Below are 24,547 nucleotides of genomic sequence, written 5' to 3'. Positions count from 1 at the left end.
ATCATTTCTGTTCCTAAGTGGGTTTGAATTGTTCAGAGCCTTGTACTCTAAACTTACATTTGCTTATGAGTCAGAAGTACAAACTTCTGCAAGCTGGAATCAGGTGGTATGCCTGATGGTTTTATTTTTAATATTAGCTAAAGGAAATCTCCAGCATGGTACTTTTTTATTTCATCTGCAGAAAGGTCAGTATACTTATTGAAAACCCTGAAATAATAAGAAAAAAACCTCTGGCAAATTTTAGGATGACATTAAGGTAGAGTATTTTTTTCTTCCAGGCTCTGACCCTGTGCAGTTAGGCACTTACCATAGTAAAGAAGAATATTTCCTAAAGAGTACTGTAGATGTAGAGTGATCCTGCTTCAGACAGGACCCCATTTCTATATGGACAAGATTATGTGCCCAGTTGATAATCTCCGGCTTGAAGTCAATTACAATTTGACGATACTTATCCAGTTAACAAATAAGTAATCTTTAACTTCTTCAGCAAAATTTTAAAATAATACCTGTAACATTTATGAAATACTTGATGATATGCGAGGGGAAATGGTGCTGTCTAAAAAACGTGACTGGAATCCCTCTTGAATATGATTGTGAATCTGAGTTTTGATGGTTTTTTGGGTATGTACGAACTTCTGAGATAATATATCCATGACAAGAGGCTTTTGACTAAGATTTAAATTACTACGTGGAGGAACTTGGCCATTTAAACCAATATTCACCACACTTGCATTGTACAGTGTATTCTACTTGCTGCTTTGATTAATCCTTTAACATAACTATTTTGGGATAGTGAAGGTAAAATATCTATAGTGTGAAACTGATCCATTCATAAAGCAAACAAGTCATCTACTAAGAAATGATTTTAAAGATCATGTCTTTTTTTCTCATTTTCTGCCCAAATTTTAGCAAAGATAGCTTGGATGCTACAATAAACTGCATCTCTAAATAGTAGGCTAGTCAATAATTGCTTTACTACATTTCTCAAGCCTATAGTTTGTACATAATGTTTATAACAGCGACTAAACTTGAATGTTGTTATAATCGTATCTTTTTGCACTAATGGGGTTTAGTGTCTTATCTTTCAGCCAATATGTCTCACAGAAGGAACCACTTATTTGGTCAAGGAGTCACTGTAAGCCTGTACCAACATTACTCTTTTAAATGAAGCACCAGGAAGCAAAGTTTAATTGCATGCATTTTGGGGAACTGTCTGTACTAGGAAAATGACTTGCAAGGCCATTAGTGGCATTTTATTCTGAGGGGAAATAATTTTTTCATCCAAAAGGTTAAAAAAAAAAAAAAAAAGGAACACTCTTCTGATCAAGTGGCGTCTTTTCCGTGTATCTATCAGTTAGAAATATTTTACTCTTTTGGGGTCTAAGTAATATACTTCCTTGAATATTGTATAAAGTACAAACTGACTTAGAATCTAAACTTTCAGGAATTTTAGCTTATAAACAATTTTGCTTCAGGAAGTTTCTCTTTTCAAATAATGAAAAAGATGCTACTCACCATAGGACCAGGTGGTCCATCTTGGCCTGCAGCTCCAGGGAGACCTTGTTCTCCCTACAGGAAAAAAAAAAATCATGTTTTATTAATAAATGATTGTGCATTATTTTTTTCAATTTTGGAAATGCAGAAAGGAAAGCAGCACATATCTCCTGTGAATTCTACTACACAGAAAACATTTACAAGTATTGTAAGCAATTTTGTGCTTAAAATTTTGACTATGTACATGTCCATATGTAATACAGCCATGCATCTGTATGTGTGCACAGAGGAATGCACAAAAAGTTTGTTATTGAGAAGTTAGAGTTTAGCTCCCTATTCTACCTTTGCAAGTTAGAACTGTACCATGAATTTATTAAATAAATGACTTACTTAAATAATGCAAGAATATCTATACATAATAATTACTGAATTCCCACAAAAACATTCTCACTATAACTTATGAAATATGCTGTCAGAAACATTTTAATGCATAATTTATTGAAAATAGATGTTATTTTCAAAGCAGCATTTTTCAGCCAAGATGCTCACTCACCACAGGGCCAGGGATGCCCCGGAGACCTTCTGGACCAGGCTTTCCAGCAGGACCCTGAGGACCAACTGGGCCAGTTTTCCCAGGAGGACCTTCAGCACCTGCTTCTCCCTATTAGAAAATAAAGTATGCAAACACACTCATAATCATAAAAGCACATTTTATTATTTTTAAATGTATTGGAATAAATGCTGTTTAAGGTATTATAGTTTTTGAAATAATTTTTATAAAGTATATTTTACCTTAGCCCCTTTTTCACCTTGTCTTCCCTCTGCACCTGCAGCTCCAGGAGGACCCTATAAACATAAAACCACACTTAAAATATGTGTTACAGGGATGGGGTATGGCTCAGTTGGTAGAGTGCCTGCCTTGCAAGCACAAGGCCCTGGGTTCAATCTCCAGCACCGCAAAAAAAAAAAAAAAAAAAAAGTGTTACATATAATACAATTCAGGATTTATTTACAAATACTCCAATTTAATTTTAACAGACTAATAAATTGTGATTTTCTATTGTTACTTGGCTTAAAACACAGTGTGGAAAATTAAAATGATTTGCACGTACAAGCTTCCACTCCAAATATTAAAAGTAAAACTCAGGGTAGACTATAGAAAATCACATAATGCCAAGGTAAGTTAATGGTAAAAAATAAAGTGTTTAAAAATGCTGATGAATCAAGATGGTTATTATGCATATAAAATACTCAGATATCACTTATGTTGAATTGTCAGGGATGAATTTAATGTACCAAACTTTATTTCCATTCTTATGTATGTTTTTAGAGTGGGCCCCTTCTTAATCTAAGAACATCCATATATTTACACATTCTTAAAAGATCATGTCCCAGTTAAAGAAACATTTATAATCATGATGGTTCATTGAGTATTTTCCTTCTCTGGAACTATGTAATTCATGGAAATAAGTAACATTAAAAAATAGTACCACTTTTTAAAAACTACCATTAGAGCAAAAATAGAAAAAAAATTTACACTCAAGATGTCATACAAAAGAATAAGTACAGAAAGATTAAGTAAGAACTTGGTGATCTCCTAGAACTTGCTTTTCAAGCAAGTTCTTCCCCAGTTCCTCTTGTTTTTCATTTGTTTACTTCAGTAATCTCAATGATTATGCTCAAAAGCATCAACCAAGATTGGAGCTGGAAGCTGGAGAGAGTAGCCATGTGGTGTTATTTGGTGAAAATAAAGTGAAGAATGAGAAATTACTTTTTAAAAAATTTTTCAGATGTTGTCATAAAATTCTAATGGTGAATACATGCAAGACTTTCACATGTCTTTTAAATTCATATTTAAAATGAAACATCAAACACTTCATCAAACTTAGAGAATTCCATGAACTCATTTTATCTCAGAGAATAATGAAGACAACACTGGCAATTATTTTCTCAATATCAGCATTGTAACCTCATTTAATATTGGACATTCATGGTGCCTCAATAACAATATAAGAAGTGTATAAATTCTATACAGTCGTCTCTTGACGTGGTAGCAATATGCTCTTAATAATACATAAAATAACATTTCAAAGCATATATTTTAAACATCATATTATTTATGCAAGAAGATTTCTGCAGTTAAGCATAAGCTTTGACTCTTTCTCACTGTTAAATGTTGAGCCATTAATTATTTTGCTGTGATATTTAAAATACTACACAATGCAAAGTAGATAAAACAATCACAGTAACTATTAATTTGGAAACAAACAATGGAGCTCAATAAAATAAAAGTTATTCCTTATTCATGAAAATGAAGATTTTTCCTTAAATTAGTGACATAAATTTATGCAGCCTTAAACTCAAAGGATTACATTTAATACATGAACTTTATAGCATAGATTTACCAATGGCTGATTTTTAAAACTCAAACCATACAGCAAGTTATGCCAAGATAGAGAAATAAAATCTGAGTTTGAAGAGCCTAGAGAGTTTTAACATAACTGAACTACAACACAAAGATTATGATTAAAATATGGGGTTTTTCCACCTTAAAAGGACCTTTTCCTTATATGTACCTGTCACTGTGTGAGTCCTTATTAAATAGCTGTTCCAGTCATTTTCTCATTTTAATTTATTCATTTCATTTTCTCCCAAATGACAAAGAATTTTACTTTTTAAGAAAAACTAAGATGAAAGCAGACTTGCTTTTCCCAGGAAAGTTGGAAATTTCCTTTGAAAAAAACTCATTGTGCCTCCTATGATTTAAATGCATCTTCAAAAAGCAAGTGTTGGAAACTTAATTGGTAATGCAAAACCACTGGGAGGTGGGGCCTAATGGTCTCATGGATGATTATAATGGTTATAAGAGGACTTGAGGCTATGAGATCCATCCATGTGATGTCTCATACCCTCCCACCTCTGCCCTTCTGCCCTGGTGATGCAGCAAGAGGGCCCTTGACAGATGCAGACCATCAGTCTTAGATTTCCCAGTCTTAGAACCATGAACATTTCATGGTTTCAAAGGAACATTTTTGTTCCTTTGAAATTATCCAGACTGTGGTATTCAGTTAGAACAGCACAAAATGGACTAAAACAATGCATACAGAAAAATTCTTCTTTTGGTTATTTTTCGTATGTTTGTATCAAGAGGCCCTAGTTTATTCTTCACTGGTATTTGCTGCTAAAACAGATTTTCCTATCTTTGAAAAATATAATTCCTACAAAATATCTATTATTATCATCTTCCCCTTGTTAATATTTTACAATATGTCCAAAATTTATCCATTCTTCCACTTATTCACAAATATATAAATATTACTTATATTCCAGAAATGTGCTATGCATGCTGAATACAAATAAAATATAAAATTGCAATCCTAAGGGAGTTTCCAAAATTTAGTTACAGAGACAGACATAAAAGTTAATAAATAGACTACACTGTAAAATAAATGAAGGCAAGGTAGGTTTACAAAATAGGTACACTGATACAGTTTGGCAGTAGGGAGAGCTTTCCTAAAAATTGAATCTCTGATCTGAATCTTACAGTGTGTGTAGATGAGGGAGGGATGCTTCCTTAGAACAGTTTACCTTCTGAACATTTACATGCAAGCACAAAGGCAGAGAATGAAAAGGGCATGGCCCTCTTCAGAGAAGTGCAAGTGGTTCAGTCAGGCTGACAGCAAAGAGTCTGGGCATACATGCAGGTCACAGGGGCAGAATACTGGCAAGCATGCTTATGTTGGGGTTGGAGAGCGAAGAGGAAAGAGGAAACTTACAGAAAGGCAGGAATTTGAGAATGGTCTGACTTCAGATACTAGTAAAATCAGCTCTGCTGAAATTTAGAGTGCAATCAGATGTTTGGGGAAACATTTACACATGTATTAAACCAACAAGTATTCTTATTTTTCACATTAAAAAATTATAACAGCTACTCAGGAGGCTAAGGCAGGAGAACTGCAAGTTCAAGGCCAGCTGGGTGATTCTGAGATCCTATCTCAAAATTAAAAAAATAATAAATTAAAAGAGCAGCAGATTTAGCTCATTGGCAGAGGGTTCCTAGGTTCAATTCCCAATAGCCACAAAGGAAAAAAAATTTGGACAGTTTTTCCTAAGCAGTATTAAAAACACTAATATTTTGAGTATTTAAAAAATAAAGTTAAATCAATTTAACTATTTTCAATCAAAAAATATCATTTATTTTAATTTCTATTGTAAGCTTTCCTTTGGTAATATGAACTGGACTTTAAAATTCCATTTAATATGTGTACTTTCAATTTGTAGGGTTAAAATTATTTAGTTCTATAATTTTTTTCAGTAAAGGGATCTGATAACTTGAGTGTCAACATTTCAAGGCATATTGATATAAGCTATACTATCTTCTGGTGCCTTAAGGAAAGAGACAATTATTCTCCAGTATTATAAATGCATGACCTAAAGTACATGTAGTAACAAATAACAACATAATTTTTCTACTTGTTTAATGACCATCAGAATGCTGTTTCTGTTACTGCCACTCAAAGCATTACAATCAATATTTGTCAAATTAATTCACAGAAAAATGATAATATTTTGAACACATTTCTAGTTATTGATACATCTGCTATATATATTATAGCAAAACTGTTATTGGTCTACCTTTCCAAAGTAGGGAAGCTAAAGGTAGGAGAAATGTTAACTTCCACAAAATACATACAAAGCTTACTTAAGACTACCTGTTCCAGGTGGACTAAAGGGAAATAGATTGCAAAACAATTCTTCACTTGACCAAATTAAAAAAAGAAAAGTAACCTCACATATGTGTAGTGTATGAAGAATGACCTCACATTGGCACACTACTTGTAAGTTCCCAAATATTTTCTTCTCAGTTAATTCTGTTTAATTCCATTATTATTTCTCATATTAGTACTGCATCTCTCTTGTTTTATAAATCTAATTCATGAAAAATTATATGCAATTGTTATGAATTTAAATTCTCCCCTTTTTTGCAATCATTCTCAAAGGAAATTCCTTTGTAGTATATGTTACATGAATTTACACAAAGGAATAAATAATATAAATATGTATTGGGTCAACAAAATTACAATATTCTGTGCTTTGAAAATGTATTTCCTTAATATTTTGAATTTTTTCACATGTGCACCACTCAATTCAGTATTGATCACTACAAAATTCAAATGAAAATGAAAAATTCAACAAGAAACAAAGCTAGTCTATTATAAAGTTACTTATTGCTAATAAGTTTTCCTTTAAATTATATAGCTGTAAAATTAGATATAGTTTAATCTTTTACCTATATATTTTATTTAATGATCAATAGATCTATGAATAATGCTACAATTTGAAACTTTTATTCAATGTTGACAATAACATCTATCTACTATTTGCACTCCTGAAAAATGTAGGCATTGGGCTTGCTGCTTTAAATATACATAGTATTAATTTAATTTAGTCCTCACTTTTGCTTTGAACTTAGTTATTATGCCCACTTTATAAATGAGAAAATAGAGACTCAAAGAAATTAACTTTTCCATGTCACATTCTGTGGTAACAAAACAGATTTGAGACTGGGTGTGATTGATTCTAATGCAACTGCATTCTAAACTTTTGCTTTCTGACATTAACATATGAAAGATGTCAGTTCACATGTTGCAAAAGAACTAAGTAATACTAATTACTGTTTTTCTATAGTTTTTGTAGCTAAAGCACCTATTTAAGCTAGGATAGAACTCTTGACTAAATTAATTTGTTTGACTATAATTTAAAAGATTACAAGTATTAATTCCAAGTATTATATCAAAGCAAATCATAATTTCAGTAATAAGGTTATTATTGTTAGAATAATTTTCACCCATCAAAATATATTTTACTTTGTCTAAGAAAATAGATTACTATGTAAAACAGATGAAGTCAGTTATGAGCATAATAGTTTATGTCAACCTAATTTAGGAAACAATTTAGCACATTGTGCTAAACAGCATTCAGGTCTTATTTAATGATGTCACATTTTTTATGATGTCACATTTTAAGTGAAGAAAACTTTCATGCTATTATTGTTCAATCATGCTGACCTAAGGCTGATTATTCTATCGTATCAAAATGCATGTGAATCACTCTTTAAGCAATGTGTAGTTACCATATTTCTCATTCCATTAATAATTCATGAATACATAGTCTTCTAATTTTGTTAACAAATAACTGAAATAGATTAAAATAGCCCATCATATTTGCATAAATTATTATTTAAAATGACTTTATGATCTTAGATTCTCAACATAGGAATTCATTATATAATGCAACTCAGTATCAGTAACTTCCTACATGCTTTTGCACTTTGTTGTACAGAAATAACTACCATCCTAAACTTTTGTTAATCATTACTTTATCATTTTTTACTATTTTTACCACGTAGTTTGAATACTAACCAAGTTTACTTTTTTGCAAATTATATATATAAACAAAATCTTGAAATATATTATTTTGCAGTTCAAGATTTTGTACATATATGGATATTCCTCAACTTCTAATGGGGTTTTATTACAATAAACTCATCATAAATTGAAAATGTCATACACTGAAAATGCATTTAATATTTTATATTGTAGTTTAGCAATATAATACCTTATAGAGTACCAACACTTTGCTCATCAGAAGCTGCCCAATGATTCTCTTTTATGATATGCATATCACTAGCCCAGGAAAACATCAGAATTCAAAATTTGAAGACCTGTTTGTACATTTTCTGAATGTACATCTTCACACCAGCATAAACTCAGAAAATATGTCAAACCATCTTAGTTGGTAATATATTTTCTGCTTAATAGGTTTTTAGAGTCAATCCTCTTGATTCAAGCATCCCTAATATATTCATTTTCATGGCCATAAAATATTTTCACTTATGAATATAACAAAATGCATTTATCTTTTCTATAGTTATTCTTCTGAACAAATATAATATGAGCATCTAATATGCCCCTCTTGGTAAACATGTGCAAGACATAATGCAGGATATGTACCCAGAAATGTAATTACCAGTTGGTAGGAAAAGTTGGTTAGAAACCACTAAGCAACTTAGAACTATTTCTCTAAAGTGGTTTTAATAGTCTAATAAAAGACTATTAGAAATTAACCAAGAATAGATGTGAATGATGATCCCCATTGTTTTCTGAGAACATCTTTTCTAACATCTGGTGTTAAGTAAATTTTTGTTAATTGGTGAATATAGGTTGTTATTATCTCCATGTGAATTTCAGCACATATTTCCCTGATTTCAACAACATTTCATTTATTTGTATATTTGTGGGACATTTCTGTCAAATGTCTTCTCATGACTTGCTGAATTTTTTTCTATTGGAATATTTTCTTTCAGAATTTGTAAGAAATACTTAGGTATTTTAAAAAATTATTCTTCACAAGTTTTCTCTGTTAGAAATATTTTCTCCTAATTGAATTTTTATTTTCCATATCTTTTTAATATTTTTCAATAAACAGAAAATTTTAATTATAATATATTTGATAAATTGATTGCTTTCTTCTCAATAACAGTCCAATGTAAAATTATTAGGTGCTACAAGAGGCTGGTCTATAGACATTGTTATATTATGAAAATAGTAAAATGATAAGCAAAAAACAGACACAGGAAACCTGAACAGGTCAATAATAAGTAATGAAATGAAATCAGTAATGATGTCTTCCCAAAAGGAATGGTCCAGGATCAGGCAGCTTTATTGCTACATTTACCAAACTTTTGAAAAACTAAGCCCACATCTTCTCAAACTATTTCAAAGAATTGAAAGGGAGGGAACTCTTCCAACTCACTCTACCAGTCTAGCATCACCCATATTAAAAAAATAAACCAAACAAGAACACAGCAAAAAAGAAAAACTAGGTCATTCACTAAGTTCAAGTGATGCTTCAACATCCACAGATCAACAAATATACTACATCACACCAACAGAATAATAGAATCATCTCAATGGATATAAAAAAAATTCAGTAAAATAGTGTCCCTTCATTATAAGAACCCTAAACAAACTAGGTATAGAAGAAATTTGCTTCAACACAAATAACAATGACTATATATGATAAACACCCAATCAACATCATACAATGGGGAAAAACTGAAGGCATTTTCTCTAAAACCTGGAACAAAACAAGGATGTCGACTCTCACCACTTAGTCAATATAGTATTTGGAGTCTTAGCCAGAGCAACTAGGCAGGGGAAAGAAATGAAAGGTATACAAACAGTAAGGGAAGAAGTCAAATTACCTCCTTCTGCAGAAAGTATGATTCTTTCTGATTCCATATATTAAAAAAAAAAAAAAAAAAACTAAAGACTCCACTAAAAGACTATTGGAAAGGATAAAAGAATTCAGTAAAGTTGCAGGATAAAAAAATTCACATTAAAAAATCAATAATATTTTTATATACCAATAATGAACTGGCTGAGAAAGAAATCTAAAAACAAACTCATTCACAGTAATTATGAAGAGAAATAAAATACCTAGAAATAAATTTAACCAAGTAAGTGAACGACCTCCGTAACAAAAATCTCAAAACAATGAGAGTAGATTCAAAAAAAAGAAAAGAAGGAATAACTATCATTTTCACTGATGGTAAGAAAAATATTAACATACTGCCTACAGTAACTTAAAATTCAATTCAAACCCCATGAAAATACCAATGACATTCTTCAATGAACTAGGGGAAAAAGTCTAAATTCATATAAAACCACAGAAGACCTCAAATAGTCAAAGAAATACTGAAAACAACAGCGTGCATGCACACACACACACACACACACACACACACACACACACACATAATGCTGAAAGCAGCACAATACTAGATTTCAAGACATACTACAGAGCTACGTAACCCAAACACCATAGTACTTGCATACAGATACATAGACCAATGGAACACAGCAGAGATCCCAGAAGTACCCTACACATCTAATATTTTTGAGGAAGGTACCCAAAACCATACCTGGGAGAAAGGAAAATCTCTCTAAAAAAATATGCTGAGAAAACTGGATATCCACATGTAGAAGACTGAAACTTGACTCTGTCTCTCACTTTCTGCAAAAATCAACTCAGGATGGATCAAAGACCCAGATGTAAGACCTGAAACCATAAAACTACTGGAAGAAAACATCGGCAAAGTTTTCCAGACATTGGTATAGGCATTTTATTATATGACTCCAAATATACAGGAAACAAAAGCAGAGATAGACAGATGAGATTATATCAAATTGAAAGCTTCTCTACAGCAAAGGAAACTACAATGAACAGAATGGAAAAACACCCAACAGAATGGGAGAAAATATTTGTAAACTTTTAATCTGAAAAAAATTAATGTCCAGAATATGTAAGAAACTAAAAAAACTCAACAACATAAAAACAAATAATCCAACTTTAAAAATGGGTATATGGTCTGAATAGACATTTCTCAAAAGAAGCAATATAGATAGACAACAAATACTTGAAAAGAGCAGATCAAAATCATAATTGTACTCTATTTAGATAAACTATTATTGAAGAGACAAAAAATAAATGATCCTGCAAGGATGTGGAAAAAGAGAACTCTTATACACTGTTCATGGGAACGGTATTGAGTACAGTCATTATGGAGATTCCTCAAAGTAAATAATAAAAAAGGATTTATCATGTAATCCAACCATCCCTCTTCTGCTTGTATATCCAAATGAAATGAAATCAGCATACTGAAGAGATACCATGTTCACTGCAGCCCTGTTCACAATTGCCAAGATATGGAATCAAACTAGTGTTAACAGAAAGATGAGGGGACAAAGAAAATGTGTTGCATATAGGTAATGGAGTATTATTCAGACATAAAGAATATGAAATACTGTCATTTATACGAAAATAGATAGAACTATAGGACATTGTGTTAAGTGAAAGAAGCCAGACTCAGAAAGAAAAATACCACATATTTTCTCTAAAGCTAAAATAAGCCAGATTTGACCATAGTGATTACTGAAGGCTCAGAAGGGTAGAAGGGAAAAGGGGTAAAGGGAGGTTGGATAACAAGTACCCAAACACAGGTAGAAGGAATAAGTTGTAGTGTTGTTTCATAGAATAGTGGACTGACCATAGTTCATAATAATCACAATATCATTCATTATAGTTCATAGAAAGCTACTGTATATTTTTATGAAGATCTAGATGAGAGGAGCCTCAATTTCCCAGACATAAATGATGAGGAGGGGGAATGATAATTACCCTGATTTTATTAGTGCATGATGTATACCTGTTTTGATATCATAATGTACCCCATTATATGTAAAATTATTATGTTAATCAAAATATGAAAGTAAATTAAATTTAGTTTAATTTAAAAGTTTTGGAAATCTAAGTTCTTCTGCACTCAATATTTTAACAATACCTACTTGTATGTTGGTATGGATCTTCAGGAAATTCTGTCTTAAAATCTTGTTCACAAGTTAGAGAAGTTTGACCATATAAAGCAATATAATATTATATACTGATTCCTGAGCTTATTGTATTGATATGGCATCCAGGCTTTTGCAATGCTGTAAGTTACCACTGGAGTGTTGACATCTTATCCTCACATGGTATCTCAGGAGTTGATGTTCAGGGTACCACTGGAATTTGTTTTAAGAGTCTACTTTTTCACTGAGGAGAGTACAGAGCTAAGTAGGATTTGTTTTTCTTGTTTTTGTTATGATAGTGAAGTGGTTAAAGAATTTTCTACTTTGATACATTTTAAAAAAGTACTCTAAGACTTTTTCAGTATCCTTAGAACATGCTGCCTATAACTTATATACATACGTTTAAACACATGGTGAATAAAGAGCAGATATTTCAAATAGAGAATTAAAAACACTTACTCTTTTTCCAGGAGGACCTGGTGGGCCAGCCTCACCAGATGGACCAGGAGGACCCTATAAATAAATATGTATGTAAATATGAAAGCTACCTCTTAAGAAATTGGGAATTATCTTATGGTCTACATAATTTCTCAAAATCTGGATGGAAATAGACCTGGTTTACTCATTTCCACAAATCTTTCCTTTAAAAAATTCAACCTTATTTCAGATATCTAAACTTACTCTAGATATTTGTAAATTGAGTTAGCAAATTCATATGGTAATCTTCATAGCTAAAGGAGAGTGAACCACAGTCTTTCTATGTAAAACTCTATACATTTAAAAAGTACTCATTTCTATTTGGCAAATATTCAACCAATATACTAATTAATAGACTCATACAATTAATAATTCTATCCAGATCACATAAATTTGTGAAACTATAAAGCTATTACCTATAAATTACTTATATAGCACTAGCATTGCCATGGCCAGATAGTCACAATATGCCAGGATTTGATCCACAAATTTCATCTACACAGAAGAAGCCTGCAAATACTTCATGGAGATGGCTCTAAAGAAAAAACTCTTAGGACTACAGTTATCTTCAGGAGCTACTTAAGTTAGTGTCCTCTTTTTGTGGCCAAAGCACACACTTTCATTCACAAATTGAGAGAGAAAGAGAAAGAGAGAGGAAAAAATTAAAAAAGATTTATATTGTGCTGTCCAGTTAATAATTGAAATAATTCATGCTAATGACAAGTGACTAAGTATATTTTCTTCCTTTCAGTCTTATTTGTATTTTTCAGATGTAACTTTCTTAAGTTTGTAGATGAATACATGACCAATGAAACTCCACATCATGTACAACTGCAAGAATGGGATCCTAATTACAACAGGTTATACTCCATGTACATATTACATGTCATAATATATTCTACTGTCATCTATATCTAAAAAGAAGAAATACAAAAAAGGATTTTTTATTTAACAAAATGAATGGATAACTGAATCTGATATACAATGACAAAATCATTAGTATGCTATGACTGCACTTTCTATTATGACTTTGATTATATTTTTGATACATCTCAAGAGATAAACATTCTGAAGATAAAACTGGAATTCAAATATTTCTTTTGGAAAAATGTACACTCAATGAGCTGTGCTTTTGAAAGGTCGATCATTTCTTTAAAATAACTTGAGAGTGTGTAAAGATTAAGAAAAAATTAATGGGTTTTCTTACCGGTTGCCCAGGATCTCCATCTTCACCTTTGTCACCACCAACACCATCTTGACCCTATAATCGGCAATAGAAAATGAATCCAGACATTTTTCACTACGTTTCATTTTATCAGGGAAAAAAAGTTTAATAGACTACCTTAGTGTGTTCTTGAGATAAATTATCAGATGGACAAATAAAATTGCTATACTTTCTTTCAGGACTGTGGTGCCTCTTACTCTCTCCATAAAGATAAATGAAACTGCTGCTACATCAAATTGAAAATACAGTCTGCTTTTGATATAAGGCAAGGAAGAAGAGGCAATTAGTGTGAAAGGCAAGTTCATCCTTTCGCCAGGAACAGATATGGTGTAGTTGGAGGTATAATTTGCATTATAAAAGAGCCAGGGAAAAGCAATCCTGCAACTTTAATAATAGGTAACTTGTACAACCTAGTAAAGCTGAACAACTAATTTAAATGAAGAGCATAATCACATATGAAGGTATAATAATCTATAATAATAATACTGCATGTATTTTCTTGTAGTTGTTTGTTTTCTTGCTCTTTCTGCTTTTGAAAGTCCATTTAAGTAATGAAGAATCTTCTTCCATTAATAACAAGAGAAACACCCCTATCAAAATCATTCTTACATTTTTTTTCATGATACTTACTGCAGGGCCAGGTTCCCCAGGAGGACCAGGATCTCCAGGAAAGCCAACAGGACCCTAAAGTGAGGTTTTTGAAGGAAAATAAATAATTGAAAAAAATATGATGTTAGGACATTTTGAAATTTAAAAGGTTAACGTCATGGCAAAGTCTATGGAGAATATTTCTCTTCTCGTGCTAGAAATTTTTTTAAAAGTGAAATTAATTAAGAATGCTTATGCATATATGAAATGAAGAAAAGTCAGTTTCACCAACCAGGTTTCTAATATTTCTATAAAACATTCCAAAGTGAGTTTGGCATAAATGCCACTTTAAAGGGAATTAAACTACTCACCGGGTTACCCTTGGGGCCATCATCACCTGGTGGCCCCTTGACACCAGGAGGTCCAGCAGCACCAGGTGGACCAGCTTCTCCTTTTTCTCCTCTTTCTCCTTTGGGACCCTACATAACATAAGAAAACAAATAGATACTTTATAAGCTTTAAATCAGTTTTTAACCTCAGCATACTGAGTCAGACAATTATTTTCTATGAGGGTCTGTTTTGAGCATTGTAAAAAGTAAAACAATGCATACCATAAACAGCCTAGGGCTGTAATTAATGCTTTCACTTGTGCAAATTGTTATTTTTTAACTTCTTTGTGAATCAAAATACTCTAGGGTATGCAATGGTATTAAGCAATAAGTCTCTGCATTTGTGATTACTTTTAATGAATTGAAAAGGGAAAGCAAAAAACTAAATCATTACTGGTAGTTAAGTTACATATTTAAAATGCTTTAAATAAATTCTCAAATAACATCCCATATTGACAATAAGATGGCACTTACACCTGAGCCTGCTTCTCCAGGAGGCCCTGGGTTCCCTGCTTCTCCTGGTTCACCCTATTAGGGGAAAAAAAAAAAAAATTGAATGAGCATTAGAACAGAAAAATGACATTTTGCAGATGTAAATCTGCCTTCATTTACAACCACAGATTTTAGAGTAGTCCCTCCTTTATTGTCTTCCTTTATTGTCTTGTTTAAAAGACAAAGAAAAACTTTAATATGAGTAAGGAACTTTTTTATTAATGAATTCAGTGTTTTTATTTCTCAGATGAGGAGACAGACTAAGATAGGCTTGATGTTACAATTTCTCCAGGGTTAATTAGAGATAACACATCAAGTTAGCTTACCGCAAAACCATCATAACTATTGTCTGTGTTTCCTAACAAATCATGTATTTGTATGCATTAATATTTACATTACAATAAATTTTATTGATTAAACATTTCAAATTGTTTCTTACTGAAATACGAATTCACTTTCTCTTTAACATAACAAATCATTCAATAATTTGAGAATATATTATGAATCCTACAGGATATGGTTAGTAGAGATCAGAAGAACATAGGAAAAAAGACTATAATTATGAGGTATAGAAGGTACTTAAATACTGAAACTGCTCCCTTTGAGAATATACTTGTAATAAATTTCATAGCATTTATGATATCCTTATTTAGATATGGATGGATATTTTCTAGCTTAGCAGAATAATAAATTTCTAGACAAGCAGGTTTTAGCTATGAAAGTCTGTAGCTAATGCCTCACATGGAGAAATGCATAAACATATAACAACTTGTTAAAGTGATCATTTAAATAATACAGTACATTCATGCACTGCACTTCCACTCATAATCATGGTACTAGCAACTCTGAAATCAGAGATCTTAACAATTCTGAAGTGGGTTTTGTACTTCTAAATTGATATGTGAGGCCTGTTTCCTTTAATTTTAACTCTGGTATTTCCAATATTTGTAGCACGAATTCCATGATCCTCAATTGGTTTGAAAGGTAACATATTAAATGTAAACACAGAAGAGACTATTTTGTGTGCAGAATTCTTACACATATTCTTGAAAATATACACATATTTTAACTTCTCATGTTATCTGCATGATGGTAGAAGACATCAAGTGCTTGCAAGAAATTAATCAGTAGTAGTTAGTGTGTGTAAATTTTCCACTCTCAAGGTGAATGACAAGTATTTCCAGTATTTTGGATAAACCTTACAAGTAAAAGATTGCATTTACATTATTTATGAAGAAAGAAATCATTCAGCTATCTCAGAATAATGGATTGATATATAAGTAATATTTTTATGAGCTGTTATTTGTATCTTTGAAATGAAACAAGTAGTTTGCCTTTCAAATCAACCATAAAATGCCCATGTTAAATATTTTATATATGGAATACATACAATATTTATTTGGAGTATAGAAAATCTGTTGAGCCTGTACAAATGTTTCTTATGTACCACATTAACCCAGGGTATTACCACAGAAGACTGGAATTAGAGGTGAAATAACTACATTTTTAAAAAATCCCTGTCAACAATAAAGTTAAAGAGAGTCTATAAAACTTTGTTCCATTTCTTTTTCAAATAGAAGAAATGATGGGCAGTGAAGAGATGGTTTTAAATAATTGTCACTATTAAGGATGACCTTTTTAATTATAAAGTCTAATTTAAGAACAATATATTAATATTCATTTGTCCAGAAACACAAATGAAAATTATATATAATAGAGTCAAGTATTCACAATATATATAGCAATTCCATAAGATGCAATTAATATTTTCTAAAAAAAAATCTCAGTTCTAATCTTTCGAAAGTGGGTGGGACAAAATTACAAATGAATAAATGCCACAAGACTTTATATATATATATATATATATATATATATATATATATATAAAATACACATATACATATATATATCAACAAGGTTAAAAATACTTATTCTAAAGAATAATACTTGATGTAAATTATATGATAGAGCATTTGTATATGAAGAAATGCTAGATTATGAAAGTGTCATTTCTCATGACCATTTTATGCCACTCTATATAATGCTTACTTGCTTAATAAAGCTTCCTTCAGAAGGAACAATACATTACTTTGTATATTCAGAGTTATAAAAATATTAATATTAAGGAAATGCCCTGTTGTGAGGAAACTATTAAAGTTCAGAAGCCACTTAGAGTAAGTATACATTATATGAACATGTTACACAAACACACAATGACTAAAGACACTGCCTTCTTCTAATTTTCATTGCTATTGACTGGAAATAAAGTTTCCAAGATAGAAATGGGGACACGTTCAGCCAGAATCAAAGCTAATGTCAGAAATCTATAATCTATAGCAGATTTAAAAAAAAAAATAAAAAAAAAAAAAATAAGATTAGAGCTTCATTTCTATACTGCTTGGTGTCACATAGAAAATTTCAAAAAATAATGAGCAAAATTAGAACTCTGTGTTTTGTCATGTATCAAATTTCAAATCAGATACATTTAAAATGTAAAAATTCAATTGCCAACTTGATTGAATCATTCTCATAAAATTCAAAGCTGGCAAGGTCCTACTACAGAGGCTTTAAACAAAATGGAAAGTGTGGGACTTCCTCCAAACTGTAAACATCAGCATCTATCTGAAAGAGTTTCACAGAAGAAAAAGTATAAAAGAAGTGGATGAAGTACTTAAAACTGATTCCCTCTGTATTTGAAATCTTTAGGAAATGAGATAAGCTGAAACAGCTAGTAAAACCAGGAACTGAGTCTGACAAATACTAGACAGCATTAAAGCCAAAAAGCCATAGTGCAAAGAAGAAAAGTTTCAAGGTTGACGTCATTTATCCTGATACAGAAGTATCCACAGACCTGCGTGTTGTCTTATGCTATTCGTCCTGGGACAACTGACTTCAATGAAAAATGCTCTTTCAATCCCACCTCCAATCAGAAGGCTGCAAATACTCAACTTTCAAATTTAGAATATAAAAAAGATATCCAAAGAAACTACACCATTGATGCACTAAGACAAACTTTTCTAATTAATTAATGTAGTATTTTGAATAATCACATAAATTATCAAAAGTACACATCACAATAACACATACTATTATTACATTTTATTTTTGAGCTTCAAATCCTTTAATTAAAATAAACAAATTTATTTTTATAATTCAGTACAGTATAAAATATGTCAATACTTGAGGTTAAGGAGCATAATCACTTCTTTTATTTTGATACCAGGGATTGAACCACTGAGCCACACCTTCAGTCATTTTATTTTTTATTTTGAGACAGGTTCTCACTAAAATTGCTTAGGACCTTGCTAAGTTGCTACGTCTGTCTTTGAACTTGTGATATTGCTGCCTCAACCTCCGAAGTCAATGGTATTACAGGCAAGCAGAATCACTGTTAGGAGTTTAGGATAAATCTGACATCTTTTAATAATTATCAAATTCAGGAAAATTTTACATTTTTTATCACATAATATTTTATGCTATGAAATTCAATTCTATCCTCAAAACTGGTAAACAACTTATTTTTTAAATCAAGAAAATATCAATGATGATTTTATTCATGATTCTATTAAGAAGTGAGCATGAATACAAAACTTAAAAATCAGTGAATAATTTTGACATTTTCATAAAAGAAAAGAAAATTATTAAAATGAAATCATGTTCATCAGAAAAAGAAGCTATTCTAAACCTGGATGTTTTGGCACATGCTAACTATTTTGAAAAGTGCCAAAGACAGGTCATATTATTAGTAATGAAAATATAACTCAAAATATGACAAAATCAATGACTAATTCTTTTTTGATGTGAAAGATTCTACTTCCCTTTAAATCAGTTTTATTGAACAATCTTCCCTTTGTTCAGTCCTATTAGTAGCTAGAGACTGAACTCCCATCAGATATTCACAGACTGGAGTATCATATTATTTTTTAATGAAAAAAAACCTTGATGAAATTACTGAAGATTTTTAGCCTCAGCTTTCCAGTTTACAAAAGTGGATAATGATGATACCATCACTATGAAGTTGTTGCATTGATTAAAGAAAATAACACATGGACATCATTCAGCACAATATCTAGCAATGAAAAACATGGTATCGCAAAAGTACTTTAACTTTTAATTTGTTCAAGTACTAGAGTAGATGACATGTGAGTCAAATAACTATATGTAAAGTGCTTAGAAATCTCTTTAAATTAGAAGCACTTAAACTATTATACAATATTATCAAAAACTCTTAATTTCATCTATTTCAAACTGTATATTACAAAGTTTCTTACCTTTTCTCCAACACCACCAACTGAACCAACAGATCCTGGGGGTCCTTGAGGTCCCTTCAGTGTGGAAAAGATATACAGTTATCCTTATCGTTATGTTGGAAAAGTAAGTTCATAAACATATATCTAGTTTTTCTCAGAGACAGAAATATATGCAAGAATTTTGTTGAGTTGTCAAATGTACTGAGAGCAAATAATTTAATATAGCACATTGACTTTCAAATTCCCCAGAATTTCTAATGTAGAGCAGGAGTCTTTCCATCCCTGTTCACTCCAGTTGACACTTAGAACATAAGTCTGATCTCTCTACCCTGGGTCAGGTAAATTCTACAGAATGATTTCCTAGTGGATTAGAACTGTGACTTCAGTTAAGTATTGCATAATCCATAGGAAAAATAACCCCTTTATTAATGATTAGTCTTGAAATTCCTTAGGGGGAATTAAAACCCCAAAACTCTTTTAGATCAATTGCTTTGGTCTATTTTACTCAGTTCTGTACTGCTAGAATTAAAAGCAGGCCTGGAAAAGCAATGAAGACCAAGTCAGGAGAATGAGGAAAGCACAGACATCTTACTGTCAAAACACAAATCAGGAGAGAGATCTCCAAAGCATGGAAACCATTAATGATAAAAATAAGATACATAGAGCTTGATATTTCCAAATCCTATAAAATTGTACCAAATGTTAGGCCTGAGGGGTATCTTTTTTATACAATTGAGAGGAAACATTTTACACAGTAAGAGGTGCACTTATGCACATACTACGTCAACACATTTTATAGACTAAGAGTATAAAATGCAAAGCCTTTAAACAAAAACATTTAGGCAGATGTGTACATAAAGGTACAGAACTACACTAGAGCAGACAAAGCCAATTACAAACCATCTCCTTATGCCATTGTTAAAGATGATGCTTACTTTTTGAACAGTTGTCATATGCAAGGTTTAAGTGAAGTATTTTGATCTGAACAATGTGGTTTTTTTGTAATAGAAATAATACAACTACTATCTGTCACTAACCAATAAACGTATCTTGAATGTGAATTGTATGTCTATTTCTTATTTGTGATTTGTTCCCTAGAAACCTTTTTCTCTCCCTGAATAATGAAGTGGAGTGAGTAGATGATCCTTGAGTTCTCATCCACTTCTAACATTGAACAGTGGCACAATTATCTCCATTGTATCTCAGAAAACATCTGCCATAAAATAATACCAACACTCAAGTAACTTCAAAATGATCAGCATATATTTCACAGTTCTTACGTCAGCTCCATTGGGACCTTGAGGGCCTCTTGGGCCAGGAGGACCAGGTGGACCCTGTAAAAGATGAATAATAAAATTTACAAGGACCAATCTCAAATGCATCTTTAACATTTTATTTTGTGAATATGAAAACTAAAAGAAATTGAAGCATGTGAAGGCATAGTCAGTGGAGCATATCAGGGTTTTAAAATGCCTGACGGACACAAATAATCCTTCACACATATCTGTGAGGAAATTAGCCCTTCACAAAAAAATCAATTTGATTAAAAAATCGACCAAGAAAGCTTATTGCTACTGTCTAATATGATGTATTCATAATGCAACTGGTGATATTTTATTTAATAACATACTAGAATATAAGGGGACCATGAAGTTAAAACAAAAAAGATACTTTACATTTAGAATTCATTAATTCAGTAAAAGTATTTTGTTTTTTATTCATTTGTATTCGGCTCATGTGTGTTTGTGTATGTGTGTGTGTGCGAAATTTTGTTCTCCATCCTGGACATGGACATAAGAATCACTATTTGGTTGTAGTCCCCAAAGAAAGTTTATTTTTCCTGACTGTGCATTAAAATTACCTAAGGGTAATTTTTTATTAAATACTGAAATACTGATAGCCAATCCCCCTATCTCAAGGTTTAATTAAAACAGTCTGTAGTGAATACCAGGACATTAGTATTTTTCAAATGTCTCAGTTTATTCTAATGCCATGGTTGAAAAGTTTCTCTGGTATTCTTTATTACTATAAGGTCAGGGAGAACATATCAATGATTCATGGAACCATAGCAACCACATCTAAAAAGAAGTTTGCTACACATTGGATATTGCTTGGAAGTATTATTAACCGCTATTTGAATCAGCAATGTTTATTCCACATTTCTTGCACTTACATTTATTCATAATAAGAATTATTTCAAAGAATGTAATAATCTGGGTGTGGTCCTTAAAGAGAATAAAATCTCACATACAGGTAGGTATAAAATTACCAAAACATGTTTTCTCAAAGAAACATTGGGGGCAATGTTGAAAGGAAAGAGCAATTATGAAATGTACTTAGGAAATTTCATTATAGATTTCAATTACTTTGGCAAATCATTTCCTTATCAAAAATAGTGCTTTATAAACAATTATATGTATTTCAAATTTTAGCCTGAGGTCTTAGAGTAGAAAGTCAGAATTAATAAATGCAAATAATTTTAAGTCATGTCATGCTAATTAAAACTGAATTCTTTATTAAATTTAGAATTTGTTTCAAAGTACAACAAGAAAATTTCATTCTCCATCAACAATTGCTAATCATAGAAATCTGGTGTGATTATTATTTATTCTATACTGGTCGACATCACAGTCCAAAGCTAAAGACTAAGAAGCAACTAAAATGTGGCATCTCAATAATAGACATAAAGATAAGAAAGTAACAGTATAAGAATGCCATACAAGCATATAACATTATTCTGAGGTGAGAAATAGAAGAAATGGAAATATATTTGAAATAATGATATCAATATTTAATGCCTGCAGATGGAAACAGAGTAGGAAAAAGGTGAGGGATAAACACAGAAAGCACCATAATCTTTAGGACTACTTTGTTCATATCAATAAATTCAAATAAAGAAATTAGTAGTCCACTAATCTTCTTCTGTCTTGATGGACTCCCACCCCTGCTTCTAGCTTTCTCTTCCTCCGTTTCTTCCCCCCCTCCCCGTTATTTTGGTCTAGCTTTCACAAATCAGAGGAAACATTCAAACTTTGGCTTTATGAGTCTGACTTATTTCACTCAGCATGGTATTTTCTAGTTCCACCTATTTATCAGTTCCACCCATTCTTCTTCTGTTATTTTTTTGGTGCCAGGGATTAAACTCAAGGGAACTTAACCACTGAGTCACATCCTCATCCCTTGTATTTTTTTAGAGACAGGGTCTCACTGAGTTGCTGAGGGCCTCACTAAATTGCTGAGGCTGGTTTTGAACTCTCAATCCTTTTACCTCAGACTCCCGAGCCACTGGGATTACAGGTGTGCACCACTGTGCCTGGCTCCATTCTTCTTCATGGCTGAGCAAAACTCCATGGTGCGTATATACACGCCTTTTTCTTTATCAATTGAAGGACACAATTGGTTTTATAGCTTGCCTACTGTGAATTATGAATTGTGCTGCTATAAACACTGATGCGTTTGCATTCCTATAGTATAAAGGACTGGGGAAAGAGGAGAAGGGAGAGGGGACAGGACAATGTAAGAACAGAGGAATGAATCTGACCTAACTTTCCTATGTACATACATGAATATACCATTGTGGATCTCACCATCAAGTACATACACAAGATACTAACAACAACAACAACAAAAAAAAACCCTGAAAGTAAAAGTAAATAGCAGAAAGAACAGTAAAGGGAAACAAACAGGGGGAGTGGGGTGGGGAAGGAAAGGGAAAATACTGGGAACTGAAATACAGCACAATATAGTCCATGCTCTTATCATTATGCCAAAATGAATCATAATGTTGTGTATGACTAAACAGAATCAAAAATTTTAGAAAAGAAATTAACAGTGTGGGAATTCACAATAAGCATTAAACAGTAGAAAATACAAACTTACCATGGGGCCAACATCTCCATTTTCACCTTTTTCACCAGGTGGTCCTGGTAGACCCTAATAAAATGTAGTACAAAAATAAAAGTCACTGATGTATTTTAAAAACATGTTTAGTCAAAAATCAAAAAATAGGTATAAAGTTAAATAAGTACATGGAAATTAAAATTCAGAAGCTAACATTTGTTAAAATACTTATAATGGAAGTTTTGCTCTCATGCAATTAAATCTTGTACCTACATTTACAAATTCAATCTGTGCTTTGTACAATATCATACTGTTTGATTTCTTTACTGTAACTTAAGCACATAATTTGACTTCGTAATTTATGAACACCTACCCTTTTACTCTACCTTTTTAATGAACAGGATATAATAGCATTGCCATGGTACAGATCTTCTGAAAATCTGTCCAAGACTATTTCAGAATACCCCATCCAGGTGAGGTTTTTAAAGATAAGTATCAGTTTGAAAAACTCTTGTAAAATCAAAATTTCAATACATCTACAATGTCATACATATCTTCTTAAGTTTGGACCTGGTAATTCCTCCTTCTGAATCTTAAAAAAATTCACATGGCCATGAAAATTGTAAATTTATACATTGTTTTCCCAAATTAATTTCCACTGTATCCATGTGCTTTAGGAGAAGTTCTGTGTTAACAGTGTAAACCCGAAGCAGGGTGGATTCAAATTTTATCTGGCCATCTTTATGGGAAAATTATTTTACTTCTTCCAGATCACTTACTCGATTAGGAGAATGGTTTATATTTCCTCTCATCACAACAGTACTTGTTTATACTTGAATTATATACCTATAAACATGACTGTGTGACTTCTTCACATACTTATAATCTTGACCTACTTTGAGACAGTGTCAATTACTTTTTCTTTTAGAACTGCAAAGGGCCAAACAAAAACTAAGATCTCAATAAAATACTGTTGAATACAAGATGAATGAATGAATCCTAAGAAAGCAAACCAAAAGAAAAGGTAACAGGCCAAAAAAAAAAAAAAAATGTTTCTTGTAATACTGAGGTGATACTGGAAATTCTCTATTATTTCAAATGTTCAATCTCAGAAAAAATAGCTTCATAAACTTATACAAACTGATGAAATAAGATAATACAGTTAAATTGGTACTAATAATCTAAACATGTATATTATATATGATAATAAAGTCAAATACCAATGAATATACAGGGTATAAATTTAACTGTAGAATGTATATGTGAAATAGATATAATATTTATTGAACAGAAACACAGTGGTAAGTTTTTAATACTATAAGATTATAAATTATTTTCATTTTTAAATTTTTCAGTGTTATAATCATTTATATATAATAC

The 24,547-nt window shown here is 31.6% G+C and overlaps 1 protein-coding gene across 4 annotated transcripts in view; it reads right to left on the bottom strand.

The window, feature by feature from the left end:
- Col11a1 (collagen type XI alpha 1 chain) overlaps positions 1 to 24,547 on the bottom strand; it is a 215,792-nt gene that overhangs the window by 18,385 nt on the left and 172,860 nt on the right. For all 4 annotated transcript variants that reach the window (XM_047566809.1, XM_047566801.1, XM_047566819.1 and 1 more), the window contains 11 exons: positions 23,207 to 23,260; positions 20,608 to 20,661; positions 19,349 to 19,402; positions 15,060 to 15,113; positions 14,568 to 14,675; positions 14,239 to 14,292; positions 13,591 to 13,644; positions 12,366 to 12,419; positions 2,287 to 2,340; positions 2,048 to 2,155; positions 1,516 to 1,569 (listed from right to left, as the gene is read on the bottom strand). In XM_047566809.1, the coding sequence (XP_047422765.1) occupies positions 1,516 to 1,569; positions 2,048 to 2,155; positions 2,287 to 2,340; positions 12,366 to 12,419; positions 13,591 to 13,644; positions 14,239 to 14,292; positions 14,568 to 14,675; positions 15,060 to 15,113; positions 19,349 to 19,402; positions 20,608 to 20,661; positions 23,207 to 23,260 (702 nt within the window). The remainder of the gene's footprint in view (positions 1 to 1,515; positions 1,570 to 2,047; positions 2,156 to 2,286; positions 2,341 to 12,365; positions 12,420 to 13,590; positions 13,645 to 14,238; positions 14,293 to 14,567; positions 14,676 to 15,059; positions 15,114 to 19,348; positions 19,403 to 20,607; positions 20,662 to 23,206; positions 23,261 to 24,547) is intronic.

Source organism: Sciurus carolinensis, chromosome 1 (genome assembly GCF_902686445.1).
Source record: "Sciurus carolinensis chromosome 1, mSciCar1.2, whole genome shotgun sequence".
Lineage (NCBI taxonomy): Eukaryota > Metazoa > Chordata > Mammalia > Rodentia > Sciuridae > Sciurus > Sciurus carolinensis.
This window is presented reverse-complemented; position numbering and strand designations above follow the sequence as displayed.